The sequence below is a fragment of the Podarcis raffonei genome, chromosome 6 (genome assembly GCF_027172205.1).
Source record: "Podarcis raffonei isolate rPodRaf1 chromosome 6, rPodRaf1.pri, whole genome shotgun sequence".
Classification (NCBI taxonomy): Eukaryota; Metazoa; Chordata; class Lepidosauria; order Squamata; family Lacertidae; genus Podarcis; species Podarcis raffonei.
The window spans coordinates 47,865,632-47,892,273 of NC_070607.1; the positions used below are offsets into that span (position 1 = coordinate 47,865,632).

The 26,642-nt window shown below is 38.4% G+C and overlaps 1 protein-coding gene across 5 annotated transcripts in view; it reads right to left on the reverse strand.

Moving 5' to 3' along the window:
- The window catches only part of MAST2 (microtubule associated serine/threonine kinase 2), a 138,804-nt gene that overhangs the window by 3,995 nt on the left and 108,167 nt on the right, over positions 1–26,642 (reverse strand). For 4 of the 5 annotated variants that reach the window (XM_053392560.1, XM_053392561.1, XM_053392564.1 and 1 more), the window contains 17 exons: positions 25,582–25,791; positions 21,591–21,692; positions 18,070–18,202; positions 17,204–17,271; positions 16,649–16,734; positions 15,436–15,644; positions 13,334–13,472; positions 12,469–12,601; positions 11,705–11,870; positions 11,360–11,461; positions 10,833–10,955; positions 9,272–9,381; positions 7,410–7,561; positions 5,693–5,979; positions 4,492–4,707; positions 2,728–2,954; positions 1,366–1,488 (listed from right to left, as the gene is read on the reverse strand). In XM_053392560.1, coding sequence (XP_053248535.1) covers positions 1,366–1,488; positions 2,728–2,954; positions 4,492–4,707; positions 5,693–5,979; positions 7,410–7,561; positions 9,272–9,381; positions 10,833–10,955; positions 11,360–11,461; positions 11,705–11,870; positions 12,469–12,601; positions 13,334–13,472; positions 15,436–15,644; positions 16,649–16,734; positions 17,204–17,271; positions 18,070–18,202; positions 21,591–21,692; positions 25,582–25,791 — 2,586 coding nt within the window. The remainder of the gene's footprint in view (positions 1–1,365; positions 1,489–2,727; positions 2,955–4,491; positions 4,708–5,692; positions 5,980–7,409; positions 7,562–9,271; positions 9,382–10,832; positions 10,956–11,359; positions 11,462–11,704; positions 11,871–12,468; positions 12,602–13,333; positions 13,473–15,435; positions 15,645–16,648; positions 16,735–17,203; positions 17,272–18,069; positions 18,203–21,590; positions 21,693–25,581; positions 25,792–26,642) is intronic. The other variant, XM_053392562.1, reaches the window with a different exon arrangement.

A 26,642-nucleotide genomic window follows, 5' to 3' on the forward strand; every position in this document is an offset into this window, starting at 1 on the left:
CAGTCTACCACTGTGTGGCATAAATTAGCCTCTGTAATTCTGTTTCTTCTCCAATATGTATTTATTCATTTTGTCTTTAGAAAATGCTGCTAGGTCTTCTTGAGTCACAGGTTTTTCAACTAATTAAGCAACATTTTTTCTAGTTGAAGGACAGCCCCAAATAGTTTCAACACTGTGATTCCCATTATGCAACATAAATTTGTTAAGGTAACCAGAAGACAATCAAATAAATTACAACATGTCCAGCAGCTTCATGCTAGAAATTATTTCAAGCAGCATTTCCCAACTCCAGCACTTCTACTTGGTTTTCTCTTTGGTATTCCTTCCTCTTCTAAAGCATGGGTGGATTACCTGTGGACTGCCATATGTTATTGGACCAATTCCTATCATCTTTCACTATTGACCATGGTGGCTGGGAGGTTAAGAGTCCTACAACAACAGGAGGGTCACAGTTCCCCATCCCTGCTCTAAAGAAATATTTATTCAAATTACTCCCCATTCAGGCAACAGGTTCAAAGTGCATTTGCTCCTTGCATTTCTCATGCAAGTTCCTTCTTTGTCAACTGAACTCCACTGCTGCTCCATAGCACAGGAAGGCTTGCAACTTTGGTGCAACTGTGGTGTCACAGGCACTAATCTACTTGTGAAATTGTATTCCAGAAAGCACTCCAAATGCTAGCTAGATAAAACTTTTCGCCAGCAACAATATATTACAGTCTGAGTGTTAGGAAAATGAATCAGAAGCACTACCCTGAAGAGAAGCATTTGGACCTTCCAAATCAAAGAAATCATTTCACATTTACCATGTGGAAAAGCCTTAAGACAAATCAGAGCAAAATGCTTAAAAAAATAGTTTTTATCTACAATGAGAGCAATAAGAGAAAATAGTGTTTTGCAGCTTAAAAATTAGAAGAATAATTCAAATAGCATGTTCCTTATGGTGAAAAAGGATTCATGTTTTAGTAATGCTGCTATTAATGGTTTTGGTTCATCTGCCTCTATTTTTCTAGTACAATATGCTAGGCTCTGTATTGCAGAAGCCTTAACAACGCAAGACTCCTTGAAACTTTTACCCTGCCTCTCAAAACCAATCTTCAGGACAGTGTACAATATAGTAATCAAAATACAAATAAAATAATTAAAACTAATGAACAGCATACGAAGAGCAACATACAAAAGCAACATAGATTAAAATCATCAGCAAGATAAAGCAAAGTCTGGGGAAATAAATGGTCAGACACCAATATGACACAAAGGGATACTCCAGGAGAACCTCATTCGGCTAAGCATCCCTTTTTTTATTAAGTATTTATGTTTATGCACATTGCACTTGTCGCACAGGACGTGTGTATACTCCATCTTTACCTTCAAGACCAACTCCACCACTTCAGTATGAACCAGTCCATGTACAGGCTCTCCATTCACATGGGTTATCAAGTCCCCTTCTCTCAGACCAGCCTCACTTGCAGGGCCACCTTCTTCTACATGCTGACAATATAGAGACAATACATCAATTTCAACAAATCATCTGTTCATGTTATCTGCCCTCAACTCTACATACAAACCAGTCTCAGAATTTCTATGCACTATATGCTATAAGGCGATGCTATGCTCACTACCAAGTTTTTCATTTGGACCTTTGTGAAGATATAAATGAACTGCCTCATACCAAGTCAGACCGCTGGCTCATCTAGCCCACTCGTCTATCTAGTGTAGGTTCTCTGGGGTCTCAGGCAGAGGTCTTTCTCAGCTTATCTACCTAACTGGAGATGTCAGGGACTGCACCTGGGGCCTTATAGCTGCATGGCATGTGGTGTGGTTCTGCTACTCATCTCTAAGTTATTAATAATAATTTCTCTCCCAATACAAATAGTTATGAATATTTATGAGTCAAGATGGGTAAACAATCAATTGCAACCATGAAAACAAACAACCCAAATGGTGACGTGTTCAATTTGTGGCATGTGATCCTGTGCCTTATGACAGCTAAGTCTTCTACATAATGCAGTCCTTGTCAAGGTCAAGCAGAATAAGGATCAGAAGCAGATTTACAAAAGCAATTATTCTATTCCATATTATTATTGTATCACTGATAATTAGATTCAAACAATAATCACCATTTTGATGAGGAAACCTTAAGTGATGTCTATAGGGAAATTGGGGCACTCTTTCCCCTCCCATTTCTTTTTTTCTTTTTAACCTGTGAGCATCATGCAATTAAAACTGAGAAACATTCTTTGTGGGGAATGGCTCTGGCAAATAATCGCATATAAACTTCAAAAAGAGAACACGTATACAAGACAGGCTGTCTGAGAATACGGGTGAAGGAGAAACAGCAAGCACACACAGCAAGCCCCTTGTATAATTCACAGCTGAACTGAATTCCAAGTCCCTAGTCAATTCAGTGGGAAGACAGTGATGCTTTAAGACATGTAATCAACTCCAGGCAGATGTGTGAAAAATCCTAAGGGAAGGAGATGATCCGAAGCAGACCATCATTGTCAACACAGCTCAGAAGGAATTAAATGTAATTAACCCAGGGGTTACAACTCTGATAGGGAGCTTCCCACCCCCCATCCATATATTTCTGTAGAAGAGAGACACCATTTCTGCGTTGATTCTGAGAAGAGCCAAGGAAAAACAAGGGATTTTATTGGGCCCAGTTAATTAAAGGTTCTTTCCAAATTAGGCTATAAGCGAGTCATATCATGACTGAGAGGAACGTACCCAGACCATGTGTTGCACTGTGTAGACATCACTGTTCCCCATGTAGACTCTAATAGCACGAAGTGTGAAGCCGTATTTCTTCCCAGCTCGGTGGATGATGATTGGTGGTTTGGGATTCATGACAGCTGGAGAAAAGTCCCGACTTGGAGATGAGTCTCTTGAAGATGGATTGGAGGAGAGAGAATGAGGTGACATTGGACTGGCCAATGGAGAACACGTATGGTGCTCTACATGAAAATAAAGAAGGACTGCAAATTAGAAAGCCTGGTTTTCATAAGAAAATACAATGTGCATTAAATTATGAAAGCGGAACCAAATATCTTGATTTGTAACACTTGTAGAATTATAGCACTTGCATTTGAAAAAGCCTAGTGACACTTGATCCCTCTTTTCTTGGCCATTGAAAATATGTTTTAACAAATCAACATCAGAGAAACGGAATATCAGGATTGTGCATTATTTGTCACCGCTAACCTAGCCAAGTTATACTCTTATTCTGTAACTGACCTGTAAGCATGTCCTAAAAAATATTCTGATTTCAGATCTGAAGCTATGGGTTTTTCTTCTTCTATAAAATCACCTGTCTGAAAAGGAGTGATTTGACAGGCTTAACATGATCAAGAGGTTGGAGCACCTTCCTCATGAAGAAAGCCTGAAGTGTTTTGGCTGTTTAGTTTGGAAAAATTACAGAAGGCATGACGGAAGTTTAGAAAAATATTAATGGTATAGAGAAATGTTTCATATAAACAGACAGACCCTAGGAACATGAAATGAAACTGATGGCCACTTGAATCAAGAGTCAGGACATTAAAAAGAAGCACTTTTGCACACTGCCCATAAATATGGCATTTAATACCATAGGATGATGTGGGATTAAGCAACTTCATAAAGGATATTCATCCACAGCCACTGGCTGTGAACTGAATTGCCATATTCCCTATTCACTGTTTAACCACACTGTCTAGTATACCAGACAATGGGAGCAAACAGCAGGTGGTAATGGTTAAGTAAATGGGAAACATTGGCCCACATTGACTCACTTCTGGACATAAAATGCTGAACTTGACCACAGATATGAACCAATACTGTCTATGGCAGGCAATGAGAAAAAAGGGCAACCCCGCACAGCGAATTTTACCCATTTGAAACTCATTCTGTTGACTTAAGTAGTGAATTCACCAACAGCTTGTTCTTTCAATGAATGGTAGAGCTAATGACATGCCGGGAGCAGTGCACAGTTCCTTAAGAATGAGCCGTCAGGAGAGGGTTATATGCAAATAGCTGCCTAGGGCCATATTGCTGCCACATTGAGGTTAGATTTCTATTTCTATGGTTCAAATGAACTTAGCAACTTGATCCATTGCAGCATTTTATTTTTTTTGCACCATCTCAGCTGTTCATGAAATTCTTGAAATGCAGTAATGTCGGTAGATGCCTGCACAGCTACAAGACACCTACATTTTTCTCATGCTTGCAATTTTAACATGCTGCTCCATAAACCTCCACAAACAAAAGAAGCTGCATTTTAAGAAACTATAATAAAATAGCTTATGGTAGATGTAGTTAAAAAGCTGACAAATAAATTGCTGTCCTTGATATATAATTGTGTTATAAATGGCAAATCGTTGCATCTTCACCGCCAGAACAACATGACTTTAAATGAATCTTGGCCCAACTTGAAATATATAAAGGTATTACTTCAAGCGCTTAAAAGTCCTCTGGTTTTAAGCAAGTCACCCAAATAATACTCTTTCCGTATCTTACCTGAAGGAATTAGGAGAGAGAGGGCTGTGGCCGATGCTGACTTAATCACTTTATTAACAGGACGTGTGGTCCGTTTTTCCCCAGACTCCCCAGAGAGTAGCCTATGTCGGGCTCGCCGCACTGCCAAGTCACTTGTGGCTTTAGGAGTAGTAAACTCTGGGCCCTCGTTGCTATTACTGCGAGTGCGCTGATCAGAGAAGTCTGTAGTGCTTCCAGCTACAGTATCAATTAAAATAGATTAGAACCATAGGGAATTTCTAACAGTCTGTTCCCCTGCAGGCACGTATATGAAATCAAAGTCATGTTTACACACAGCCCGACAGTGAACTTTCCTCAGAAGCAAACCCAAGCCCTGAAGCCTTATTTATAGATGCATTTAACTAGGGGTGTTATAATCTCAACAAAATTACCATGTTTTCCTTCTGCTACAAAAACACATAATTAAGCCAAAGAAACTTCACCCCAAACACCCTGAATAAAGCTAACTCTGCTACTGTGTTGGAAGTAGCATATTTTTTTGAGATTTTTTGGGGGGAGGGGTGGTATTAAAGATCCAAACAACATGATGAAAAAAGAAGACCAGTTAGTCTATCAACAAAAGTTGGGAACAAAGACCACAACCTGTTTGTTTGCTACTTCTAAACAAGATGCTCTGTATTATAGAAGGCATTATGAGATAGCTTTTAATATTTTAACGTGGACCCGACAAAAAAGCAGTCCAGCTTTTTTACGGTTCCAAAGTGAAGCCAGCTGTTGGCCCTGTGGAACTGTGCAAACTTGAGTAACAAGCTTCTTGAGAAACAATCTCCTTACCTGCGACAGGTTAGCAAGACTGCAACTCCCTGCCACCCAGGTCTATCTATATCACCTCAGAGAGATCACTGGACATCTATGTGTGGGTTAACATCTGAATATGGTTTATTAATGTAAAATCCAGTGCATGTAGTGCCAAATTGCATTGTTGATCTCCAGACTGTGTGTGTGGTATCACCCACACTGTTCAGATCTATGTGACATTTATGCACATACTCCCTGTTCAATATGACACCTATGCATAGATGCCTAACAGCACAGAAGCATCCAGGAGGCAAAATCTTTCTACCCCACATTGTGTAGGGAGATGTTTAGAATGACCTGCCCAGATAACAATAAGCTTAGTGCACCTAGCAGAGACAATGCTTCCATCTTGAAAGGCACATACCTGTCAGTGTTGAGCTGCTCAAATTACTGACAGTTGAAGAGGGTGTTTTTAACCCATCCTCATCATCCAGTTGTAGTTCTCGCTCCACAGGTTGTTCTGGAATTGGAAGAGGGTGGCTTTCCCTTGGCTGCGTCCCATCCAGCTGTTTCTTTTTACCTTCTTCCTCAGCTGAAATGGCAAAGCGGGGCATGTCTAGAAGCCCAGAGCATCGCCGGCGGACAGTCAGAGGTGGACTGGAGTCACTCTCTGTGTGAGAGGATTCAGACACTGAGAGATGTTTACGCAGTCTGGGGGGAAGAGAACAGAACAAACCCCAGATAATTTATTTCTCAGGAAGTTGGTGATTTCAAGATGCAGCTACTGTTAATGATATACAAGCATAATAAAGCAAAAATCAAGAATGAGTGATCTAGTTGGAGCAAACTTTGACATGCTTATAAAAAAGGCAAGATAATTTGGTGCTATGATTTGTTAATCAAAGTGATGGTATTTCAGTCAAGACAGAACTGAAATTAGATGATTTGAAAAGACTAAAAAGCCACTATTGAAGCCACAAATTTCACAAATATGTTGAGCAATTTATCAAAACTTTTAATCTCATACAGCCCACACTCCCTATCAATATAGGTAGCTGTGGTTGCATTTCTTTCTATTTTTCAGTACACCAAAACCAAAGTATAAGTGGATTTTATATTTAGAAATAAAGCTTTCAGAAATCTAAAACCTTTTATACTGAAATTTTATACACCAATCGCAGCAGAATTGATATAGCACGTTTTGAGGGTTGTACTCTATATTCCATTATCTCGGTAAAGCTAGGAGATGGTTTCACTTGCCTAAAAGTCACATTTTGAAGCAGGAACATACCAGCTAATTCCTCATACTCTTTGACACTATGCTACACAGCACTACCAATGAAAGATCCAAGTGAAGCAATTATTTGCATTGAGTACAAGTCATAAACTACTGTTTTTCCATTTAGTATCAAAAAAGGGGAAGGCATGATTAATGGCCACAATATATGATTTCCTCCCCACTCTTACTTTTAAAGAAATCATTCCTTTCAGCCAAATTAAGCATTTTGGTAGTTGAGTGAAGGCATTTTATTTTGATAGAACAGTTTTTTGGAGAACAGTTTAAAAACAATCTTTACTGAAACTGCATATTGCTTTCCACTATCACTGAGATTTAAGCAGAATATACAGAATTGCAGCTTGAAATATTAAGCTACCAAGTCCAATATTTAGACATGTATTAGAAGGGATAACATTGGTATTCAGCATAATCAAAAGTACCAATACGTTTCTTTAAATACATGACTGTAAAAACCTCTACACTGTTATTTATTTGGATGTTCAAGTGAGCATCCCTTTCAGACAAAAGGTAGCCAACATGGTGTCTGTCATTCAGATGCTATGGAGTACAATTTCCATTAGCCTGAGCCACCACAGTCAACTGTCAGAGAAAAGACGAGCTGTGGCTCACAACATCTGGGGAGGACTGTGTTGATTAAGACCCCTCACAAAATACTTTTTTGCTTAATAGTAAAATTCGTTGCATTATATTTGTTGTGATAAAAGTCTGGCAACGCTTCATGGAATATTAGCATATTATGAAGTTTATCTGTTCATACACTGCTTCTTTGCCCCCACAAACATTATTTTAATCCAGAGGCAGGGAGAAAAAGTAAAGGACACCTAGCATTTGTTACGCTCACATTTCAGGAGACCCAATCACCCAGCTGCGGTCTCGACACTTCAGGCCAAGGCTTTCTAGTCTGTCATCTTTTTCCTCACTCAGGCTACGCTTGGTAGGTGGCGGCGTTTTCCTCTCTTCATGGATGGAAAGGCGTTCCATACTGCTGTACACCTATAGGTACAATCAAATTGTATATCAGAATGACAACGGTCACTGATAGACTCTTTAAATCGCAGGATATTTCAGAATTCCAATTTTTAAACTGAAAAGATGGAATTGGCAATGTCCTTTAATTATCTGTTGAAGCCAACAAAAAGATGTAGGTGCCCACAAATTGCTGTTATTTCTGTAAAGTGCTTTTAAGTTCTATGCTTGCAACAGAGGTTTTGGAAAACAAAGCTTCACAAGTTTAATTAATGGTGAGGGTGTTAAGATTTCCAACCCCAGAGAAAATCTATTTCTAGAAATTCTGTAGTACAAGCTTAACCAAGAGAGATTTTTTAAAAAAGAAATCCTACACCCTACTGACTAATTTGCTTAGTCAATCATGCCTCAACAACTGCTTTACAATGACATTTTAAATCATTGAACAGTTAACAGGAGAGAGAGAGAGAAATCTGTGTTTATAAGACTGAACTCAACTGAGAACCTGATTTGCATATGAGACTGATGAAAACAACATTATTAAAAATTCACAACATCAACAGGATAGCTATTAATAAATTATCTGGATGAATTGTCAGACAACATTTTCAAACTATAATGAGCCTTTCATGCCACCCACAAGATGAATGCTGTATTATTTTTCAGAGCTCAAGACACAGGCATGGCTACATCAGCTCAGTTTTGCACCGTGTCCCCCCAAATACTGCATCTGTGCCTCATTTTGTGCCTCATCACTGAGTATTCTGGTTCAAAAGTCAAATTTCAAAATCCATTTGGATTTTTCTAGAGAGCTCCTTGAGCAGGACATAAGGCACAGGCATTCTGCTCATGCCTATTAGTATTGCTAATTACTAAGCAACCATCATGTTCTAGCATCTTTTCTGAAAACCCTGCTACGAATTTTCAATTTCCTCCTAACGTCTTTTATATTCTTCTACTGAAATAATTCCCAAAACAGGCCTGCTTATTTGTGTCATCTCTAACAAGTTCCTACCCCCACAAAAGTTGACAGAGAAGGTATGTTGCTCTTTGGTTAATTCAATCCCATCAATCACAGCACAGAACTCTGTTGGGCCCAGAGTCCATTTACAAATGGGCATCTCTTGTACAGGTAAGTAATTACAGTGGTACCTTGGTTCTCAAACACCTTGGTATTCAAACAACTTGGAAGCTAGAACTGCAAACCCGGAAGTAAGTGTTCCAGTTTGTGAACTTTTTTCAGAAGCCGAATGTACTCCGTTTTGAGCGCCACGATTCCATTTTGAGTGTTACTCTTTCTATCTGTTTTTGCTATTTATTTTGAGTTTTTGTTTTTACGGCTCTTTTGTTTTTGTTTTTGTGACTGTGTGGAACCCAGTTCAGCTACTGATTGATTGATTGTGTGACTACAGTACATTGTTTATTGCTTTCATTTTATGGATCAATGGTTTCATTAGATAGTAAAATTCATGTTAAATTGCTGTTTTAGGGGTTGTTTTTAAAAGACTGGAACAGATTAATCCATTTTGCATTACTTTATATGGGAAAGTGCACCTTGGTTTAGAAACGCTTTGATTTTAGAACGGATTTCTGGAACAGATTAAGTTTGAGAACCAAGGTACCACTGTACCTCCTAAACAGCCTAGCTTCCTTGTAAGTTATAGAGATCATACAGCTGTTCGTACTATTTTGACCACAACAGAGTTCAAATCCCATCTATTTATTAAAAATATATACCTTGCTAAACCTTGGTGAACATGAGGAAAACTGCCTAAGTTCCACATGATCATCGTCATTCGTGTCATCCTCTTCCTCAGAATCTAAATGCTGATATCGCTCGGTGCGAGCTGCAAACGAGAACACAAAATTGAGGTCATGTATTCAACAGGCAAGAAACAGTTGGCACTCTTGGGATTTACAAATAAATATCCTACTTGAGATCAGGGACTTTCCTGAGATTTACAAATTATACAAGTGGAATATAATTTGGCTTGATTCTTAGATAGCAGTCATTTTTTTCTTTCACCATCAAATTTTCATTTCTCCTGGCCATAAGGTACACAAAGTTATCAAAACGAATTACAAAAGTACAGCTCTTTCAAACTTTTAAAACCAAAGATTCAGGCAGTTCTCCTTTCAGTCCACCATGACTACAATAAAAAGGCGGAGTTTCAGTTATTAACATCATGGTTGTAGAAATCCTGTTAGCCTGGCTGTGCACATTCAAATTACTTTTAATATAGTTTTGCTACAGCAAGAGCAACTGAAGCTACTTTTACTGTTATACCTCTGCACACTTGCTGAGTAAACAACAGATTGTCTGTTAGCTGCACTAATATTCACATCCTCAAGCAGCTGAGACAATAAATGTACTCAACGTATCTTGACAACAGAACGGTGGGACCGAAAAGTGATAACTTTTCTTAGCAGAAACCAATTCAATTGTAATTGGTAGTTTTCATAGCCATGATGGAACTTAATCATTGCATATAAGGAGCAATGGGCTAGCAAGACAGAATGACAATTAGTCTAATTTTAAATTCTAATTTTGAAACTGACATCTCAAAACAACAAACCAAAATACTTAATTGAGCTGCTTGATGCACATGCTGTGCTGCAGGAGCAATTAAAATCCACCTTTTCAGGTACGTATTGATTATAGTTGGCCTCAACACTAGCTGCATGCTGTATAGGAGACAGAAATGACAATTCCTATCTGGGAGGCTTAGCTTGAAAGAAAACCTGTATCTGGGTAAGGTAGACTTCTCAAGGCCTTTTGTCAGCTTTCTCAAATTCGAAGCTCTCTCTACAATCGTCTACAAATTGTCTTTTATTTTACTATGAGTAGTTTAGTGCAAACTTTATAGATCAGTATGTGCAACAGATCATCCTTAGTGGTCTTGCCTATTTTATAGCATTCTCCCTGTTACTACTTCATTTCCTCATATAACACCAACTTACAATGCACCAAGTTTTACTTTCAAATCCAATCCAACTAAAAGCTTATCATGAGTTTATCTGCACAATGCAGAAGAACTTTAATATAACTCAGACTTCTGAACATTACATTGGGATCCAAGAATGACATTTTTTGCAAGGCGTAATGCAGTATGAGGCTGTATGAGTGAGTGATTTCTGAATCAGAAGGTTGAATGGGTTTTGTCTGAAAGCTCAAAATATGCTCATAACTCCCTTTCATTAACAGGTTTGCAAGCTACTTACGTGCACATCTTAATACACAATATTAACAATAACACTGAAAATCATCTACAGTTAACAGTCAACTTTCCCCCCTTACTGTCAAAGTAGCTTGTGTCATCTTCCGATTCTAACTGTGGAATAAATTCTGCCTTTTGTCGGAGCAATCCATTCCAGTCCAAATCCTTGAAGAATCTGTGTTGCTTCACCTCAAAAGCACTCCCTGAAATGATAACATTGTTAGGAATTCTTAAACCACGTCATACTAAATGAAGCCAGTAAGTCTACCCTTCGAAAAATGTTTAAACATCAGTCTACTGTTAGAACAAAGTAGAGCTCAACTGCAAGACCCAATTGCTATGATGGGAACAAGTCAGGGAATGGGGAGAAAATTGCACCATTCAGCTCTTGCTCCCCATTTATAATGACATATTTCTGCTGCAGAACCCTATACACTTTTAATGGCCATTCTGACAAAGACTGAGGAAACAGCAGGTCACTGAGAAGGTTAACTGCATGGTCACCATACTCCCCCCTTGCAATTAGCAGGTTTGGGGGTTGGTTTTCACATCCTGTGGTTATATTTCAGAGTTTCCCACAACCGTTATGATAAAAATGAGTTTGTACCTGTTCCCAGCCTTTCCATAGGATTTTGTCGGAGAAGTTTACCGATGAGGTCCTGCGCATCTAGTGGTAAAGCATCATCTCCTTCTGGCCAGGCAATTTCATCTATATAAATTAGTTTGATAGGATTAGAATAGAAAAATGCAGTATTCTGCTCAGGGAATGTGCTCAGGGAATGAGACTTTTATTGCCTTCCCTGCAAAGATGCAGCTCTCTGTGTCCTACAAAAGCTGTTCCTGCAGGGTCAATGGAACTTCCCAACACCTCCTGAGCCAAATAAGTAGGCTTGGAGCCATTCACCAAATACAGGGAGACAACACTTTTTGCTTATAAAGGTAGGACACATACCGTGGATAACTTGTCCAAATAATTCTTCCGGTGTGTCGCCAAAAAAAGGAACGCAGCCAACTAGAAACTCATACAAGATTACTCCCATGGCCCACCAATCCACAGGCTTTCCATAACCCTGCCGCAAGATCACTTCTGGAGCAATGTATTCTGGAGTCCCACACACCTGAACAAGAAACGGGGGGGGGGGGGGAATGAGCTATTGCATTCAAAATCACTGTTGTTCCACATAGCGCAAGGAATGAAGATTATATTTCCTACTGGAAGCATCCCAGAGAATGGAACTTCATATTAGAAAACTTAAAACCCCACACCAAAGCCAATTAAGAGTTACAAAGTTACTGCAATTATCCTGAGACAGTTCAGAAGATTTTAAAAACAAAACTTTTGTCCTTTTATAGTTGAAGCTTTCTTCATAAATAAAATGCATCCATGAAGACAACTCTTATTCCTGTTTTATTTCATTAAGAGGTCCAATAGTGCCACGGCTTTGAACAAATTATATAAGGAATTTTAACTTTCAAATGTTTGAAGAAGTACACAAGGGTCATCAGCATGAATGTAGCTTTGCAGTCCAAATGGAACTGTATCTGTAACTGCCCTATACTTAGGGATCTTTAATAAATATGGATTTTATTATACCACCTGTGGATCAAAGAGATACGTGTCACAAAACCTGCAGGGCACATACTTGCTACTGGCTTCCTTAAAGAACAGCATGTGCAATTATTTATAGATGTTTTGAAAAGAAAACTTCAAAGTACCTGCTTATCCAAGAATTCTCTGGCATCTTTCTCAATGTGTCCTTCATATAGGTTGGTTGTCAAGCTCATTAAGCCAATTTTAGAGAGGCCAAAGTCTGTCAGCTTGATGTGACCCATCGATGTTATGAGAAGACTGAAGCAAAAATAGGTAAGCGTTACTGAAAAGTAAAGCAAACTAAAGTTTTATACAATGTTATACTATTTATGATCTACCAAAACACTTAATAAAATGTCCTTAATTTAGAGTCTTGACTGCCACATAGTATAGAGGCAAACTTCCACAGGCAGAGAATTCTACAGATATACTCTTTTCCACAATGAAGGCACGCTCTTAAGTGAGGAAACACTGACCAGGGCCTCTCGTACTGATCTCAATGTGATGACTTTCAGGCCACGCAGGACTGTAAAGATCAGCATGAGTATCTTTAGCTGGGCATGAAAGTGATCAGCAACATTTTAATGTCTTACTGATTCAGTTCTGAGCAACTTTGTACACAAACATTTAAAATTAAAGTTTGAGCCAAGATATCTGCTATAAAGTTGTGCCCTATCTGCATTTTTAGCAGCTATTAAAGTATAGGCACTTCTCACTGCCCAGGGACAATGGGACCCCCCACTTTGTTATATTTAAAATCTAACTCTCACTTCAAATTTAGGCAATCATGAATTGCCTAAATATATTTCAAATATATTTCACTAATAAAAGCACAGAATGACATCTGTAAAGAAAGAGCTCAGTAACAAGAACATTAAAATAAAAACTTGCCCTTGCAGGGGGGGGGGAATGGCACACATCGTTCCTATAACTATTTTTAGCATGGACAGCTGCGACTACAGGTCCAAACATGAGAAGCTAAAAGCGTACTTGTCAGGTTTTAGGTCACGGTGGACGATGCCATAATTGTGGAGATATTCCAGTGCCAGAACAGTTTCTGCAAAATACATTCTTGCCATATCAACAGGTAAAGCTCCAATATTCTTCAAGAGAGTTGCACAATCACCTCCTAAGACAACATGGTAAAAAAAAAAAAGCATAAAAAGATGAGAAACATTTGTGTCAAGTCGCTGTCTGTCAGCCAGATCTGATGAATGCAACTTGTTATAGCAAAACCCAATACACATCTATTCAGAAATAAGTTCTACTGAGTTCAATGAGGTTTATTCTCAGGTAGGTGGCTATGGGTACGAGACTGCAATATGCCAGTGTAACATTTTAATAATATCCTCCTTTATACTGGCTAAGATTTGCTCCAATACACTGCCTCTGGCATAATGGTCTGAAGTCTTGGGCTTGTAACCCTTTTCCCAGTATGAATGTGTACTACTGAGGAGCAGTTCCCGTGAGTACACAAAAGAAGAAAGGGGGTGAAAGAAAAACAGTAGTGTATTGCTGTTAGAGAGAAGGTAGTGTTGTATGTATTTACATTTAGGTGAGCACTCTCCACAGCAATAGCTATCCTATGTCAGGCTTAGCTTCTAAAGACTTTTCAAAATAAGTAATACACAACACTGAAAGCACAGGAGGAGGACTGATCTGTAGTGCTCATGGCATCACCAGCCACAATAGCTGTGCTTGTTGGGTAAAATATGACAGACCTTGCGGTGCTTAAAAACAAAACAAAAAACACTGGCTTTTGCAAGTCTCCAAGGACAAGGAGCAGCACAGAAATGGAGCAACAGACTTGCAGTAGCTTTCCTGTTCTCACTTTACACACAAAAAAGCAATGAGGATACTTCTGGTTCATCAAAAAGAGACATGAACCTCTGCTAAGAATGCTGGGGTCTAATCCACCAAGAGTTGTGCAAGTCAAAATTTTGACCTTCCCAAAAAAGAAAACTTATACAGATAACAGAAGACTGGCATTGTATACTGCTAGGAACCCAGTCTATGAAGGGGTGAGAACCTCTCTCTGCACTAGCTAAAGTGTCTGGATAGTTCTCCACTTTGAGTGCACCTGTGGGTTTTAAAGGCATGAGTGGGAGCTGTCATGTGAGTACTCTCAAATTAAATGTGGTTAGTTGGGTAAAACCCCCTCCTGGATGTTGCACAACTTGGAATTTTAGAACACTACAAAAACTGCAAACCTAAGAAATAAGGAGACACTGATTGCAGATATTTGACTAATTTTAATTATTCCTCAAGTGACAGACTCTGCCAAGCGTCATTACACTTATTTCTGTATGGATATTACTATAGTTATTAAGGTAAAAGGACCCCTGACCATTAGGTCCAGTCGTGACCGACTCTGGGGTTGCAGCGCTCATCTCGCTTTATTGGCCAAGGGAGCCAGCGTATAGCTTCCGGGTCATGTGGCCAGCATGACTAAGCCGCTTCTGGTGAACCAGAGCAGCACACAGAAACACCGTTTACCTTCCCACCGGAGCAGTACCAATTTATCTACTTGCACTTTGACGTGCTTTCAAACTGCTAGGTTGGCAGGAGCAGGGACGGAGCAACAGGAGCTCGTCCCGTCGCGGGGATTCGAACCACTGACCTTCTGATCAGCAAGTCCTAGGCTCTGTGGTTTAACCCACAGCGCCACCCGTGTTCCTACTATAGCTATAGTTATTAGCCAGCCTCAAATTCCATTGCTGTTTCCCTATGGAAGAGAATATTGTGTAGGGTATATTCAATTCATTCCGCTGTGAACCTTCTCCAATTTCTTATTTGTTTCACATGACCCTTAAGTCAGATACTTGTACCTATGGTTTCAAGAGCAAACATGGCTAACTAGTCCATGATGAACAGGACCACCTCAAGAGAATGCCCATCTCCACTCAAGGTTAAAACCTTTGTGGCACATAGTGGATTTATTATTCCATCCTCTAAGATGGCACCTATGGGACACTTTTGAGAATACTGGAAGCACCATGCAAGTCAGCACATATAAAATTCACTACCACTTTCTGGTCAATATGTAAGATCATTGTTGTGACAAGATGAATTCTATGGTGGTGAAACAATACCTTCCACATACTCCATAACCATGCATAGATGCCTCTTGGTTTCGAAAGAGCAGAACATGCTCACAACAAAGGGATTCTCTGCAAATGTTAGTATGTCTCTTTCCACAAAAGCTTGTTGAATTTGGTTCCTCAAAATGAGATTCTGCTTATTGATCTTCTTCATTGCAAAGCGCTGACGGGTAGTTCTGTGGCGCACCAAGAACACTGCACTGAGACAAGAAAGTTGCACTGCATTAGTGCTGCCACGAGCAGACTCCAGGAATTCTGAATCCTGCTTCTCTTATTCAGGATTCACTTATTGGATTAGATGATAAAGTTACGAAGAAACAGAAAATGAAGCACAAGGAACAACTAATTTTTCTTGCCCTGCTCCTTCTGCAATGATAAATATATTGATAAGATCTCAGTTCTGACTCAAATTCATAATGGGTAAGAGCAACAAGTCATAGTTTCTGTCTGAGCTCTGTGTAATGTTCATCTATAAGAAACAGGACTTCTATAATCAAATATCATGTTCACGCTTATCATTATATCATTATCTGCCTGTACACTAATATTAACATTTTCCAATTCTTTTGAATAATCAGACCAATTTCCTTTTCTTTCAGAGAGACTGCTGTGTCACACTACATACAGAATATTTCACAAGTAACTGGGGAAAAATTATCAGCACAGCATAACAAGAGCAGCTGATCAACTCATCTCCAGCCCGTTATAAAATGTTTAGAATGCAAATATATATGAAATATTTTAAAATCTTACCAAGTTAAAAAACAATTATTGAAAAGTTTCAAGCAAAACTGTTGAATATGTCCCCCCCTCCCAAATTTAGTGATCAAAATTAATTTCATACTTTCCCCCTATTTTATTCAGGGCCACAGGGAACAAAGAGTAGTGGAACTTCTCAATGTTTGAGCTGAAACAGGTGCAATATGGGATCTTCAAACATGTTTGTTTAACTTTAAAGCAGTTGTGGGTGGGGGGCTGAATGTGCTTCTACTCTGGGGATAGCACAGAGAGATCACAAAAACAGCACAGAGGGGCAGCATGGTTTCAATCAAATCTGACAAACTTACCTTCCCCCAGCAGTGGATTTAAAGTACAAATATCAGGAGCTATAGCTACAGATCTCCTGCATCATTGTCATTTATGACTCATGGTTAGACTTCAAATTAATTTCTTTTAAGGGCTAGACATCATCTTATATCCTTACCCATATGCACCATTGCTGATTAGCTTAATTGTTTCAAATTCCTCTTCAGATGGAGTTTTCTTGGCTTGCACAGTGGCTCCCCGACTCTGAAAACACCAGAAATACTTTTCACTCTCCTTTTAATGTTAATCTTTTAAAAATACATATATTTAAGTCTAAAGCCAATCACAACCAATTCTGCTTTGGAAGTGTCTTTAAATGGTTTCATTGTGCTTCTAAAATCTCTATTCTTAAACTTTGTTCTACCTGTTTTATCTCAGCAATTTAACATACACTTTTGTAGCTCTTTACTGATATTATCCAGAGAAAGACTGGAGCAATTTTTACTGTTTCTGACTGAAACACATCATGTATGGCCATGCATTGGGGGGTGGGGCGGTAGAAGAGTTTAAAATTTTAATCTCCTTTTTAAATATAGAGCATTCAGGTATTCTTCACGAACAGAAATGATTATATCCATGCACAGTTTAGACTTTAATAATACCCCATTAACGCAGAATGGCTTTATTACAGACCTGCTATTATATGATTAAAAGTGATCCTTTAACTCAGTACCTTTCCCTCAGTAGAATCATCTGTCTCTGGAGTGTCTGGACTATCAAAGCTGTTCAGCTGGGCCATTTCTGGGGGGAAACCAGAAATGCACACTCTTAGGATATAATAGTATGCAATATGGTGATCACATACCTAGTTTCTTCACCCACATGCAAGCTAAGACACACAGTTCTCCATACTCAAGAGTATGTGGCCAAAATCTGAAGGCATCAGGTGGAAGAAGGTGGTGTTCATAATATTTTTTCATAGCAGAATTCTTTAAACAAAAGTTTCTCCAGAACATTTAAACAAACTAATTGCAACGTGTGTGCTTATTCAGGGTTAAAGTGATAATTTCACAATTTTACAAAAGTGTCCATTTCATCTCAAAGATTCTGATGAGCAAACAGTACATCAGAAAAGTCACCATTTACCTGGAAGCTGGAGAGCACAGAATGCTGAAGATGGAAAATACGTCAGTCAAAGATGTGCCACCCAGGGCCACGCCACACATTATGATGTTACTGTGTACACTGCATGGACCCCGTAAAGGAAACCACCTTTGGAAATACTTTGTGGTCACCTGGTGCTAACTGTAGCTCTCACTCACTATGTAATTACTGTATATAAACAATTTTTTTTTAAAAAAGCAGTTTACCTCTCACACTTAATACACAATCACTGTATTTCTTAATGTGTGAATCAGCCCTCAGACTAAGCTTGCAATATTATACTCACAAACACGGAAGTAAGTTCCATTGAATTCAGTGGAACTTACTTCTGAGCAGACATGCATAGGATTGCACTGGAGGTAACAAGGAGGGCTTCTGTTTCTTAACCTACTTGTGCTCTACATAGTCCTAAGAAAGCAAAGTGAAAGTCCTCACCCTCCAGGGGATCCCTGGTAAGTCCCAGCTGGCAAATAATATAACGAGGGATGTCACATTTAATTCCTTCTCCTTCCTTGGCATGGCCTTCAGCAGCTTCTAGCAGATGGTAGAACTCTTCAGGATCAAACTCCTAAAGCACAAGAATACAAGAGGAGAGTGGTTAATTCAGTTCCCAAAGACTATAACTCTGGGTGGTGATATATTTTAAGAATGATAAGAATAAAGACGCCATTTACAAACACTTTAAACATGTGGGTCCTTCTACATTCAAGTTATGAACTGGATTCAGCAGCCAACAGCTCATCTCACACTGGTACAATATGCACAACAATAAGAGTGTATATTGCCTTGTGTAAAAAAACAACCCCAGTCAACGATTATTGGGGATTACTGTGATTTTTTTACTTTGGAAAATTTAAGGCAACACAGAAAAGGGGCAGGAGGAAGAAGTGATTATACACATCAGAATTATAACATCACATCGAGTATTTCCTAGCATAATAAGCAAGGAGAGCAAATAATGTGAGCTAGACATTTTATCTTTTCATAATCACGGTAACATTCATTTATCACCCTATTCCCAATAATTAGAAAGGAAAGAGACAAAACAAGCCCTTTTATTCCCATTCTGTGGATGGGGAACAGTTACATAAAAGTAGCTTGTCTAAGCCTTTGCAGGAAGTGTAGCAGGCTGAGATGGGATTTTAGTCCAGGCCCATCTTTAGCAGTGCTCTATCCACTGAGAAAAGTACCTACAACTGACCTCAAACTGCAGTGTTTAATCTGAAAGCATAAGCCAACAAGAAAGAAGGGTGGTGCACAAAACCCATAAAAGGACTGTTAGGACATAATATACAGTGCAATACTAGGAGTCTATATTGCACTTAAAATCTGTATAAATCCCATAACCCAAGATTCAGTGATGAGAAAAGATATCTGAGGATGAAGAAAAATGACAATACAGTATATCACAATAAAGTGAGTAGTTGACAAAAATCAAGGAAGGAATGAAGAGATTAATCCAGCAGATTTGTGCAAATTTAAAAACCCCATATAAAAAACCACAGATTTTAGAAGTGCACAAGTAAATGATTAATATGTTCAATAATTTTATTTTAGAAGTCAATCACATTGCTGGAAGTGTATCTTTTGTAGGAAACAACCTGAAGTAATCGATTCTGGGCATTTAAGAGTTCATCTATCTGTCTACGGTGCTCATAAGGTTAAGGCAAATAAAACCAGATGCTGTTTAGTTACAAGAAATCAATAGTAGCGAGAGTAAGACACCTACTACTAAATTTTATATTCATAATAGATAATGCGAAACTATCACTAGGATTACATGGTATAGTAAAGTGAGCCACAAAAATTATGGATATATAAAAGGTTGGATACTAGAGCAACAGCTAAATTAGAAACGTCCTGTATTTATAATCTGGGATCTTGTCACATTATTTACATGACTGTCACAACAGCCTTTGGAATTTATTACTCAGATCTCTGAGATGTTACTGCATACACCTGCTACCATTCTCTTTTCAAAAGAATGAAGGAAACTGGTACACATTGCAAACCTTATCACCTAATTTTAACTAGTCCAATTTAAGACCAGTCCAATTAAGAACCTTCCAGAAGCAACCTTGTTTAGACATGGGGGGGGGGTCAAATGGCAGAAGAACAATTATTTATTTGTTTATGGTATTTAAATATCACTTTTCAGATGGACTTCACAGACAAGCACCATGATATGAACACATCATAGTGACCAACTTTTGTTCCATATGTACTACTCTGAAAGTGCACTTTCCCCCGAATGTTTAATCAAGTAAACAATGCTTTATTTTTTCTACAGCAAATGAACACAGTTCATTATTAGTTAAATAGGATACTTAGATATAGCTGTGATCATTGGCATGGATATAATGTGACATACATTGGATTTTTTGTAATTGAAAACTAATAAAAATTATATCTATCTATAGATATAGATAGATATATAGATGATATATAGATATATAGATATAGATATAGCTCTGGTCAAATAATGCAGTCAGGATCCAAAGATTTGTTAACTGGCAGACAGGTGGGCTATAAATGAAATAAATAAATTCCATGCACCAAGATGACTTTTGGCAAATACACAGCAGTCCTCCATACTACAGTCTGCAATATGAAATGGTTGTCTACCATTCAAAGCCCCCACTTGGGAGTCAGCAAGCATTGTTACCATTACTCACATGTATCAAACATAAACATCAATAAACAAATAAAATTTCAGATGAGAGAAAAGGCCCAACAAGTACAATGGCATCATAGCTAAACAAACATAATGTTCTTTCTTATTATGTGTCAAATATGGAAGACAATGATCACTGCTACAACATTAATCAGACAGAGGACCTTAAGGCAGTATAAACTGCATTAACTGATGATTCCCCAGAAACTACTTGGGGACACACTCACCACAGATGAATACTTGCCCTACTTGCCCATAACTTCTCCCACTGTTGCATGTAAGTGCCCTGTTGATTGCCACCTCACCTGGGAGTCCGCAGGCCCAGAGCTGATTTTAACTGCTTCAGTTCAAGCACCCCATTTTAACAGGACTTCACATATTGTTAACTGCAGGAGCTTATCAACTCGGCTGAACTACAGCCATTACTTACATTTAGTATTACAGCTATTGCCTAAGTATGGTAGGGGCCAGCATGCAGCGGGGACCGTGTCTACCAAACATCTGGAGTCTGCTTCCTTGAAGAATTCAGACCTAGACATGCACCTGGCAAGGGAGTCTTTTAAGTATGAAATATACTGCATTTTAAAGACTGCAATTGGACTATATGGTCTATAAGGGCACTGCCTGCTCTAGTTCTAAAATGTAAATTTCTAAGGTGCTTAAATAATTAATGTTGCTACATGTTGTACAAGGATTTTTTTAAGAAAAAAATTCCTAACAATGAAACTAGTTGGCACAGTTAGTATCTGTTCTGAGACTTAGCAAGTTTTCCTATATCACCATGCTTCTATGGACATGATCCACAACCTACAGAGACCCTTTATGTGCATTCATAAATTTGCAATACATTCCAAAACTTGCATTTTCTCATCCTAAACAGCTTCTCCAATGCCACAGCCTGACATTACCCATGTTATCCAAAGTGACTTGCCATGATGCTGTTCCAGGAGAGAACAATCAAATCTCCTGCTGGACATGAAGAGTCATTGCACAGTCCTCTAGTCTGCATCTATTATCATTATCTGTGCATAATGACTACTTAAAAACTGGTATGGTCTATTCTGCAGAGAAACACTTAAAACAACGGAATAGCCAGTGTACTTCTATAGAACTATGTACTTCTCACAAAATCACCAAGTCTTTCCTAATGTATGCTCTTTCAAAGCCTATCTTGTTGTTTGCATTATCAGTTGGTAAAATCTGTTAAGATTCCACTGGAATTACATTTCATACTCATCAAACAATATATTGCTACACCTCCTAAAAAACGCTTTTTACTTACCAGACATTCTAGCAATCGTGCTGGCCGTGCAATGATTATCATCAACTTCTTCACCAACTGGGTAACAAATGCCACTTCTGAGCTCTCTGATCGCTCGTGAGCCTGTGGAAAGGATGTCACATCATGGTTTAAACAAAGAATTGGTCCCTCATAAATCAAGTAGAGTAGCTATCATCAGCTATTTAGCTATAATTCACTGAAGGCATGATAGAAGAAAGGCAGCCTTTTCCTTTTTTCAAGTTCTGTGTTGCCAAAGTTTTGACACTAAAATATTCTCTGCCAATTCACAAACAATATTGCAGAAGGTTTATTCACAGTAAACTCACTGGAAACTTTTTAAAGGGTTTTTCTTTCTTTCAAAAAAAGAGTGTTAATTAATTATACATTGATTTTTTTTTCTATGCCAAAATAGGTTTTTATTTCAAGATTTACTTGACATTGACTTTGTGTTATTTTTTTCACTTCCACTCTCAAAGATATTCTATTTTATAATTCTACCATGAAGACATTAAACAAACTGCAGTGCACACAAAAATAGGCCCAAAAGGAAATAGTAAGCTGAACAAGGTGTCTATAGAGCTGCATGCAGAATGCTATCAATATTCTATTATTAATGTCATAGTACAAATAGTATCTATACATTATAAAGCCACATGGACTGGTTCGGTCGAATGTTTTTATTTGTTGATTGATGACATAATATTCAAACACTGGGAGTGTCAGCATTTTGTTGGCCCACTAAATCTTCTGTGCACATTTTACAAGAAAAGAATAGAATGTTTTTTCCCCATCACCCTAGCTCAATACAATAATAGCTATACAAAGAACATGTAAGACATAGTTCACTCTTCAAGCTCATAGTATTCCAGAGAAATTAAACACAACTACATGTATGTTCACTGGAATGATAAATAATACTCAGAAACAGGTTTCAAAGACCATATGGGGGACCAAAAAAAATAACCTGAGCTTTTTAGCAGCTTGCAGGCACAAGCGTTTAATCAAGAAATGTGCAGGTAACTACCAGCAACAAAGAAATTGCTTGCTAAAGTTCACTGAAAAGAAATGAAAATTCATACACTGGCAAGTAGTAAGAAAGCATTGGCATTACTAAGGAATGTGGAAAAATAAGATTGGCACAAACTGTAAACAGAGACCACTGTATGCATTTAAGAAGAGACATACACACCCTGTTGTTTATGGGGAAATTACCAACTACTTAATTTGGCTCACATATTAGAATGACTGTTTGGTATATAATTCTGTTTACAAATTTGGATCTAATTCTGCTTACAATATCTGTTTAGAGTATGCATGCACAGTACATAAGCCCTTCACTCAACATGTCACAGGAAAGATTTCAAATCTCTTAAACTAAAGCAATATATAGATACATATTGCAATGAAAATTTGCCAAGTATTTCAGAATTTGTAATTCACATTCCATTAAAGGAAACTGTACAATTCCTTTAATTGATTTAGTTTGGATTTTGTAAAAAAAAAAAAAAATTAAAAACCATTCCTCCTAATATATAAACTCACTGAAACATAATATGAGGTAGTATGATTATTCAGAAAGGAAACCAATGTTTTAAATACTGAAAACAATTTTCATAGACCAACAAGGACAAGCTTTATTTAAAACAGATTTTAAGAAGTTTGCCATGCGATCATGTCCATTTACGTTAATAAAAACGTTCAGTAACTTTAAAAACTGCTATATCTAGAATTAGATTGAAAGTTTTACTACAACTTGTAATTTGCTCTGAGTATTGAAAAGTCAAGCTATGTAGAAATTAAAAATACAACAGTTAGAAACAAGATTACATAAACACAAAAATGAACACAACTTGTAGCAGCCACTCAGCCATGATATCTGCACAGTGCTGCAGCTCCAGAGTCCTTAGTAAAATCGTTGTTTCTTGTTTCCGTATTTCACACAATAGCCTCGACATCTCTCCAAATGTCTTGTTTAGAAGACATCCCACTTTTATTGCATCTTCAGTGAATAGGTTATATGCCAAACAACTGCCTATCGTTTGCCTCCCTTCCCTTGGTATGATGCATGCCATCTCATTAGCAGCTCCCAATGACAACATGCTTGTCTGAAGGTTGCGGGTGTCATTTCAGGTCCCCCCGCCTCCTTGAGGGAAGGGGGTGGGGTAACCACAAGGGCTATGGGCTGAAGCTTGTGTCATTTGTTTATAGAAACGAAGTCATTTCTAGTGACATATGTACTGGAGGTAGCAATGGGCAATTTACAAAGTGATTCCCTTATCTGAAAGACTCATCCGTCACTAACTGTAGCCACTGGGGCATGAAATTAAAATCACTGTCCTCCCCTGGGGTTTAGCAGGACCAACAGCAGTGATATTCAAGTCACAACTCTGTAATTGAGCTAATATACTGATATAGATCAAGCCAGCCATACAAGAACCAATGCACTTAAACCCTATTAAGAACAGCAACTTTAATCGGGATTTCAGGTTAAGTGGGCAACACAAGCAACTACTGATATAAACTTACTAACACCTCTGCGGTTTTGCTGTATCTACAAGTTTTTCAATTGTTTCTTCTTTGTTTTCAAAGCCAAATGTGTATGCATTTCATGCTTTCTAGTAATTCAGTGTGAAGGTTATTACTTTTCTTAATTCTCAATTTTTATTATCTTTCAGTTAACAAAGCTAATTTCAATGCATATATAGTAAGTATTTGTTTCCAAAATTCTGACTCATGTGTTTTCATAAAATACAATCAAATTCTAGTCGCATTTCCCCAAACTTTCAAATAAATCCTATATAACAATACAGTTTTAGAAGAAAAGGTTAACTGTTCAGTCTAAATAAAGCAGGGCTTGAGAACTCATGAACCCCCCCCCCCCGATGTTGTCAGATTCCAGCTCCCATTAATTCCAGCCAGCATGGTCAGAGATGATAGGAGTTGTAGTCCAACATTTCCATTTGTAGTAAATGGTGTTTGGGAGATTTTACAAATGCTAGATGCAGTCCCACCACAATCAAGTGCTTTCATCTATGACTGATTTCAGCATATGTTTAGGGACTTTCAGTGAGACCTACGAATTAAGAGTGCCTAACTTAACTGGACTGTATTCGTTCTTCTTCAACCAAGAATATAGTACACCTACAAGGCTGATTCTTTCTACAATTGACTGGTTTAAAATGAACCCTGAGTTTGTGAGAAACAGAGACTTTGTTATGAGAAATCTGGGATGTATGCAGTCATAAAGAAGGTAGACTATGCAGGAGGGTATTTACAAAATAAACTTGGAGGCCAGTATTTTTAGAGCAAAGGAAGAAGAGGAGGGGAAATAGGAGTGTCTCGCTTTTCTTCGTAACAGGAATCCTACAGACTCTCCTTTATCCTGCCCCTTTCAGGTACATTAACATTTATCCCAAATATATTTCTTCCCACTACCTAATCTTCATGCCTTCTTTTGTAGAGGTGGCCAATTTTTTTGGGGGGGGGATTAACAAGTACCAGCTCCTCCTGACAACTCAGATCTCATTAGCTCCTCCTGTAGAAGGACAGTCCAGAAACAATGGGAGGTTAATAAATATAGATCTGGATAAATGTGGTAAACTCTACTCATTTATTTATGGCACAACACCTCATTACATAATATTCACTGGGTGCCTTCCAATAGTTAAAATATAAACAATTTAAATACAAAATAAAACAAAACCATAACATCAAAAGCTACTTAAATCTAACAGATAAACTGAGTTTCACACATTAGGTATAAATAATCCCCTCACTATTTGAATGAAGCAAACGTTTTCATCTCCATTTAGATGGGCTGTGGCTTGAATTAACTGGGGTGGGGGGTTGCTCTGAAGCACCTGTATGGTGCATTCTGTTTGCCGCTGTCCTTTGTGGATGTAGCCTGCACTATGTGGAGGGTTGCCATGTGAATTATTTCAGGTTACAGCAAGGCAGGCTGAAGCTGATGCCCTGTGAATTAAATACTTACATCTTGCAGGAGCTTCTCAAGGTTTTCCTGCAACTCATAAAAGTACCGAGAAGTAATAAGTCCTTCACGTGATTTATCCAAGCAGTCTCTGGCCAATTCAATAACTTGATGGTGAATGAAACTTAGGACCCCATCTGCTAGCTGTAGCACGTTCTCTGGTGCACTGGATGCAATAAACTCGGCCAGCCGTTCCTCCATCTGGGCTGTGGCCTAAACAATGTAGAAGAATAGTTACAGACATTTTGCTATGAAAATATCTACATTTGAACTGAAGTAAATATATCAAATCTAACTCATGGGTTTTGTTTAAATGTTTGGGAATTTTGGCTACAGACACCGGACAAGCGTTGTCCTCCATCACCACCATTCCTAATCTGAATGCTTCAGTGTCATGAAGTTGAAGCAATTTCAAGGTGACAGGTGCACTAATTTCGAACGCACACAAATAAATTTCAAGTAAACTAGAACACCCTAGGTGTAAAACAGGTTGAAATACACAGGCTAAACTACATATTAGGTGGAGGAGATGAAATGGAATCTTTCACAATGTGGTGTTTGGCCCTTTAGATGTTTTTACTTCAATATAACCATACCCTGATTTCGATCAGAGCAGCAGCTGTGGAAGTAGGAAGTGGTTTTTTTTGTAAAGAGGAAGAGGAAAGTTTAACCTTCCTCCTCATCTGTATCTCCTCAAAGTTGCTATTTGTCCTGCAGTAGAAAAATTATGGGTGGTATCCAACTACATTTTACACAGAGTAAACCCACTGAAAGTAATGGATAACTTGGTCATGTTCATTAATTTCAACAAATCCACTCCAAGTAAAACTTAGTTGAATACAGTTCTAATTAATGAATGTCCTACGAATGTGTGGTTGGCTCCACACATCCTTCTTGGGAAGGTTGATGTCCATAAAGCCACAAAATGGTAAGATCCTCCTGCAATTTGTTTATCTTACACATTAACCTGGGACGCGGGTGGCGCTGTGGGTTAAACCACTGTGCCACTTGGGCTTGCCGATCGAAAGGTCAGTGGTTCGAATCCCCGCGACAGGATGAGCTCC